Source organism: Portunus trituberculatus, chromosome 26, assembly GCF_017591435.1.
Source record: "Portunus trituberculatus isolate SZX2019 chromosome 26, ASM1759143v1, whole genome shotgun sequence".
NCBI lineage: Eukaryota > Metazoa > Arthropoda > Malacostraca > Decapoda > Portunidae > Portunus > Portunus trituberculatus.
Genome location: NC_059280.1, coordinates 4886208 through 4893707, shown reverse-complemented (window position 1 = coordinate 4893707; position 7500 = coordinate 4886208). Strand labels below are relative to the sequence as shown.

Genomic DNA, 7500 nt, shown 5'->3' with positions numbered 1-7500 from the left:
TTCTTGAGACTGACATAGGTTGCAAGCATCCCTTGTCGAAACTCACGTCGGCTCTCCACCAGTACGCGAAGCGATAGGATCCAGTCAGTTGTTGACTTACAGGGCATGAACCTAGACTGTTTAGGTCTCTGGTGTTGTAGCAGGTGACTGTGGATATGCATCAACAGCATATGAGCAAGCACCTTGCCTGGTACGCTGAGAGTGTTATACCGCGGTAGTTGTGACATTCCTGATGGTCCTTTTTCCCCTTCTAGATAGGGATGACCAATCCCTTTTTCTAGTCAGGGGAAATGGTACCTGAATACCATACGGCCGTCAAGACAGCATGCAACCCACAGATCATGGCCTCACATTCCGCTTTGAGCAGCTCTGCACTGTTGTTACAGATACTAGCTGCCTTTCCACCCCTCAACTTTGCCACAGCCTCTTTGGCATCATCAATGGAGGGTGCAGTTCTGCCAATGGGTGAATCAACATCCAACACCTGTAACCCTGTAGTTTTGAGCTGTCTGCTTCGAGGATCCACTGTGAACAGTTCCTCAAAGTACTCAGCCCAACGAACCATCTGCCTATCTGCATTCAATACAAAGCGACCATCTGTTGTTCGGATAGCGCTCGCCAGAGATGTAGACTTGGAGTGGAGTTTCTTCAGTGCTCGATAGGCAGGTCAAAGGTCATTAGCATTTAAATGACACTCTACAATCTACATCTTCAGTGAGACCCCTGACATACCTCTTCTTGTCTCTCCTCAGGAGAGCTCTATTCCTATGTGACAGAGCCCTGCATTGGTCACAATTCTCTGCAAGTCTGGCAGCACGACTCTCCTTAATGCTGTCCAGTATCTCTACCACCGCGAAGCCACTCCGTGACCTTGGGCACTCCCCAATGCATTCCTTGGCAGCCTCAAGAGTCTCACGTTTGAAGGTATCCCATAGCTCTACCGGGTCATCGATGGTATCAAGAACTCCAAACAGACTGGAGATTGTCACTGCATACTCCTAGGCACACGTCAAGTCCTTCAGTTTCCTAAGATGAAACAAAGTGTGGTCACATCTTGGAGGCTTTCTGGACTTGACATGCAGCTTGAGTGTAGCTACAACAAGCCTGTGATCAGTCGCAAAGAACTCAGCACTCCGAAAAAACATGCAGTTCTGAAGAATCCTCCACTGAGTACTAACAAGGTTATGGTCGATCTCCTTTGCTACCCCTTCAGCATTGCTATACCAAGTCCAGCGGTGAACCTGGACTTGGTGATGAAAATAATGATATAATGGTGATAATGATCATAATAATTATAATATTAATGATATAATGATAATAATTATAATAATAAAGATTATAAAGATAATAATGATAATAATAATAATGATAACAAAAATAATAATGATAATAATAAAAATGGTAATATTATTAATAATAATAATAATAATGATAATAATAATAATAATAAATAATAATAATAATAATAATAATAATAATAATAACAATAATAATAATAATAATGATAATGAAAAATGCTAATAGTTATAATAACAGCAATAATAATAACAAAAAGAGTAAAAACTAATAATAATAAAAACAATTAATAACAATATTATTGATAATAAGAAGAAGTCTCAATGAATAAACACATATTGAAATACTGTCAATAAAGAGAGTTATTGTAAAGTAACATGATCAGAAGTAAAGAAGAAAGTCACCATTAATTCAGACATGATGATGGTGATGATGATGATGATGATGATGATAGTGGTGGTGATGGTGATGGTGAAGATGGTGATGATAAAGATGATGATGATGATGATAGTGGTGGTGATGGTGATGGTGAAGATGGTGATGATAATGATGATGATGATGATGGTGGTGGTGATGGTGATGATGGCGATGATGATGCTAGTTATGAAGATGGTGATGGTGATGATGGTCATGATGCTTATTAGTATTATTGCTATTACTATTATTATTATTATTATTATTATTATTATTATTATTATTATCATTATTATTATCATTATTATATTATTATCACTATTATCATTATCATTATCATTATTATTACTATTATTGTTATTATTGTTATTACTATTATTATTATTATTATTATTATTATTATTATTATTATTATTGTTAATAATATTACTATTATCATCATTACTATTACTATTATCATTCTCTCTCTCTCTCTCTCTCTCTCTCTCTCTCTCTCTCTCTCTCTCTTTGTGTGTATGGCTGTTGCGAAGCGGGGCGGGACTGGCTTGGGCTGGGCGTGGCGGGGCTGCTGTGAGTAGGGTGGGCGTGGTGAAGATTGACCACTGAGGAGTGAGTGTTTGGAGGGCGGAGTCACCTTCCGTCACCCAGCAATGGCGGATCGCTATGACGGGAAGGGGTGTCACGTCACTAATGAAGGGGGCGCGCTATTAGTCCGCTGCCGGCCTTAGCGGAATTGGAGTGGTGCATTTTCCTGTGAAGGGATTGGTAGGAAGAGGGGAGAGCGTCGGTCCACCAGCCAGTCACACCACAGCCACCTAACATACTCACCACAGCCTTCACAGCCACACGCGGAGCCTCGTTGCCCACAGTCACACCACCGCTGCTATTCTTGGTCAGCCAGGTCTCCACCTCGTGGCGGCCCCACAGCACGGCCAGTTCAGGGGTGTCACCATCCTTGTCCTGCACGCGCGGGTCACATCCTCGCCACACCAGCCACCGCACAGCTGATACGTGTCCCCCCAAGGCAGCCCAGTGCAGGGGTGTGAAACCCAAACTGTCCCTAGCGGTAAGGGGCCAGCCAGCCCCCGCCAGCTGCTCCAGTACCTGCACCTGGCCACGGTAACTGGCGAGGTGCACCGGCGTGTCTCTCTCCAGGTTTGTGACCGTGACGGGGGTGACGGGCAGGAGGGCAGCCACACACTCCTGCCAGCCCCACTTGGCAGCAAAGTAAAGGGCTGTTCATCCTGTGTGTGTGTGTGTGTGTGTGTGTGTGTGTGTGTGTGTGTGTGTGTGTGTGTGTGTGTGTGTGTAAGTGATGATAACAAATACATTATTATTAGTAAGTAAAGCTTTTCGCGTCCAAGACACATCTTTCTTCAGACTTAGAGTGGCAGGTTTACTGTGCCAATAACTCACGTTGGAAGTAGTAGCAGTAGTTGAAGTAAACACACAGGGACTGTTTAAACACACAGGAAATGCAAACACACAGGGTCTGCTTTAAACACACAGAGGCAGCTAAGCAAACAGGGACTGGTAAACACACAGGGACTGCTTGCTATAAACACACAGGGACACCTAAACACGCAGGAGCTGGTATAAACACACAGGGACTGCCACGTGTAGGCCTGGCGGCCTCTTGCAGCTTCCCTCTTTTTTTTATGTACTTCTGTTCTTAAGTAGTAATAGGAGTAGTAGTAGTAGTAGTAGTAGTAGTAGAAGTAGTAGTAGTAGTAGTAGTAGTGTTGGTAGTAATACTAGTAGCAGCAGCAGCAGCAGCAGCAGTAGCAGTGGTGGCAGGTGGCAGCAGCAGCAGCAGCAGCAGCAGCAGCAGCAGCAGCAGCAGCAGCAGCAGCAGTGGTGTTGGCAATACCAGCAGCAGCAGCAGCAGCAGCAGCAGCAGCAGCAGCAGCAGCAGCAGCAGCAGCAGCAGCAGCAGCAGTAGTAATGGCAGCACCAGCAGCAGCAGAAGCAGCAGCAGTAGTAATGGCAGCAACACAGTAGTGGTGGTTGCAGTAATACTCGTGGTGCTAATTGTGTGTACATGTTGTTTTAGTGGTTGTAATAATAGCAGCAGCAGCAGCAGCAGCAGCAGCAGCAGCAGCAGCAGCAGCAGCAGCAGCAGCAGCAGCAGCAGTAGCAGCAGCAGCAGCAGCAGCAGCAGCAGCAGCAGCAGCAGCAGCAGCAGCAAGCAGTAGTAGTAGCAGTAGTAGTAGTAGTAGTAGTAGTAGTAGTAGTAGTAGTAGTAGTAGTAGTAGTAGTAGTAGTAGTAGAAGTAGTAGCAGTAGCAGAAGTACTAGTAGAAGTTGTTGTTTTTGTTAATGTAGTATTATTATTAATAGTAGCAGCAGTACTAATAAAAGTTGTTGTATTGATAGTGGTGTCGTGATCCGAGCTGTTGCACGACGTTGCACAAATTCTCTAGCTACTGGCTATAAATAGTCAAAGGTTTTTTCTATCTTTAATTAACAAAAATAATATCTATACATAAGGTGTTCGATACGGCGCCGACAAGTAACAATCACAACTCCTTCTTTTGTCTTCTCCACTGCAATTACCACGATTTTCCTTACAAACATCCATAAGAATTACTTTAATCTCGCACATATTCTTACATCGGAACGGATTCCACCTCAACATTGTCCACTATATCTTCATAACGTATTACAATATCTGAACATGGTGCTTTATTTTTCAGTAAATCTCTTATGTAGTACGTACAATATTACCCCTTTTTTCCCAGCTACCCGTATATAAGAATGACCTTTACTTGGTACATGAATGCAAGCAATCACGTGACGTACCACCAAATATATTACCATACACACATAGTTACCTGACTCCGTTCACGAAACTGACAACGTAATACCATCGAAATATAATGACAAATATTGATATTTCCAAACAAGTGACTTCCCACAAGTAATCTCTTCCTCTTGGTACCCATACATGGAACCACGTTAACTTCGTACACAATTACACACTAGTAAATATGTTATGTAACTTATTCGTCAGAGCAACACACATGCACATACGTAGGTAGCCGTATACAAATTCCCTTACTCATACATGAAAACGCAAGAATATAACGACGTCATTATGAACCTAAGTACAAACACATAAACCATAATAAACTAATACCACATAATACCTAAACCTCCTATCATGGTTCCTCCTCCATTCTAATTTACCTCAAAAGACTGCATTGCAACTTAGAAGCTCCACTTACTGGTTATATATGGAGTACAAAACGCCGCCCTCAGCTATGCAGCCGAGGGTGGCCCGCTTAGAGCCGCGGTTGTCCTCTCTGCTTCCTCTCTCCTCTCTCTCTCACCCAATCCTCTACAATTTCCCTTAAGGAACTTATGGGGGCGTATCTTAACCCACACAACACGCCCCTCAGAATGTACCGTTCACCAATCAAGTACAAGCTCACGTGAACTCCACGTGTGGTATCAACAACATCCAAGAACAACAACAACACCACAGAATGTTTACCTGACCTGGGCTATATATATCTGCCCGGGCTGCCCTGGGTCAACTGGACTGGGTCATTGAATGTTTCCTTTTGACCTTCCTGCCCTTCCTAGTCTCTTTTATGGCTGGATACGGCTACACACCGCATACTGGCGAACTAGCATACATCCATATTTCTTTATTTCTTGTTTCTTCATATTTTTCATATTTCACTTATGATGTGGGCATCTGACAGTGGTAGTGGTATTAGTAGTATTAGTGTAGTAGTAGTAGCAGTAGCAGTAGAATTAGTAGTACTGGTATTAGTAGCAGTAGTAGTAATAATAGTCGTAGTACCTAAAAGCAGTTGCAATAGCAGTAGTAGTAGTAGTAGTAGTAGTAGTAGTAGTAGTAGTAGTAGTAGTAATAGTAGTAGTTGCAGTAGTGGTAATTGTTCTTGTTTTTGTTGTAACAGTGGCAAGAGTAGTAGTTGTTCTTGTTGTAATAGTAGAAGTAATAGTAATAGTAATAGTAGTAACAGGAAAGTATCAACAATAATAATAGTACATAAGAACATAAGAAAAGAGGGAAGCTGCAAGAGGACGTGGTACAGTGGACCCCTGCGTGCTTTGGGGTCAGCGGGGTCTCCAAGCACACGGGTTCGAATCCTGTCCACAGTCCGAGTGTAGGTTGGGCTTTCTCACTCGGGGCAAGGGTTTCCTAGCGGGTGGGCTTTGAGATAGGAGGTACCACAAAAAGTATCCCCTTTAGCCCATAAATTCCCGTGAAAACCCCACATGGTAGAAATAAAAAAAAAAAAAGACGCCAGGCCTACACGTGGCACTCCCTGTGTGTTCAATTTACCTAATTCCATCTATCATCCCCATCCATGAACTAATCTAACCTTCTTTTAAACCTCCCTACTGACTCAGCCCTGACTACATGACTACTGAGACCGTTCCACTCATCAACCACTCTGTCCGAAAACCAGTTGCTTCCCATTTCTCTCCTAAATCTGAATTTTTCAAGTTTAAACCTATCATATCTCGTTCTGTCCCCACTGCTGATCCTAACAACTTCGTTCATGTCTCCTTTGTTAAAACCCTTATACCACTTAATTACTTCTATCAGGTCTTCTCTTGCCTTACGTCTCTTTGAAGAATGCAGATTGAGTTTTTCAGTCTTGCTTCATAGGCAATATCCCTAGTAGCAGTAGTTATAGTAGTAATAGTAGTAGTAGTAAGAGTAGTAGTAATAACAGTAGTAGTAGTAGTAGTAGCAGCAGTAGCAGTAGTAGTAGTAGTAGTAGTAGTAGTAGTAGTAGTAGTAGTAGTAGTAAGAGTAGTAGTAGTAGTAGTAAGAGTAGTAGTAATAACAGTAGTAGTAGTAGTACTAATAGTAGCACTAGTAGCAGTAGTAGTAGTAATAGTAGTAGTAATAGCAGTAGTAGTACCAGCAGTAGTAGTAGTAGTAGTAGTAGTAGTAGTAGTAGTAGTAGTAGTAGTAGTAGCAGCAGTAGTAGTAGTAGTAGTAGTAGTAGTAGTAGTAGTAGTAGTAGTAGTAGTAGTAGTAGTAGTAGTAGTAGTAGAAGTCGTAGAAGTAGAAAAATAAGAGAAAACATTAACAACTAATATCCCAAACTTGAACCACCACCACCACCACCACCGCTAACACCACCTCTGCCGCTACCATAATTCATCCACCACTACTAACAACAACAAAAGCAACAACACTCACCACCACAACCACAAGTATCTTCAAAAACACCTCTGTCTCCATCAGCACCACCACCACCATCACCACTACCACCAGCACCAGCATACCCTCTCACCTAGCCTATCAGTAGCCAGAGGGTTCGCGCCGAGACAGAGCATTGCCTTCACTGTCTGGGTGTGGCCCCTCTCAGCAGCCACCATCAGCGGTGTCTTGTCATAGTTACATCCACCTTCTATGTTCAGCCCTGCCTGGAGTAGGTGAGGCAGTAGGTGGTCGTGGCCCTCACTGGCAGCCACGCACACCAGACACAATGACACCCCAGACTGAGTAGGGAGAGTGACATCAGGGCGGGCACCCATAGCAAGAGCAGACCTCACCAGTGCCTCATTTCCTTCCACCACACCATTGCACAGCTCCTGTATATGTGTGTGTGTGTGTGTGTGTGTGTGTGTGTGTGTGTGTGTGTGTGTGTGTGTGTGTGTGTGTGAAGGGAGAAGTTAATGTGTTTTAATTTTCATCATTACAACAAAAGAAACGATGAATTGCTCACGCATTACTAAATTAGACAATGGAAAACACACACGGAAGGAATGTGCTCTGCTCTTGTCATACTCATTTATT

At 43.1% G+C, this 7500-nt stretch overlaps 1 protein-coding gene across 2 annotated transcripts in view; it reads right to left on the bottom strand.

The window, feature by feature from the left end:
• The window catches only part of LOC123509098 (ankyrin repeat domain-containing protein 17-like), a 57006-nt gene that overhangs the window by 2525 nt on the left and 46981 nt on the right, over positions 1-7500 (bottom strand). The window contains exon 3 of one of the 2 annotated variants that reach the window (XM_045263238.1): positions 6995-7295. In XM_045263238.1, the coding sequence (XP_045119173.1) occupies positions 6995-7295 (301 nt within the window). Of the gene's footprint in view, positions 1-6666; positions 7296-7500 lie in introns of those variants that run through there. The other variant, XM_045263237.1, reaches the window with a different exon arrangement.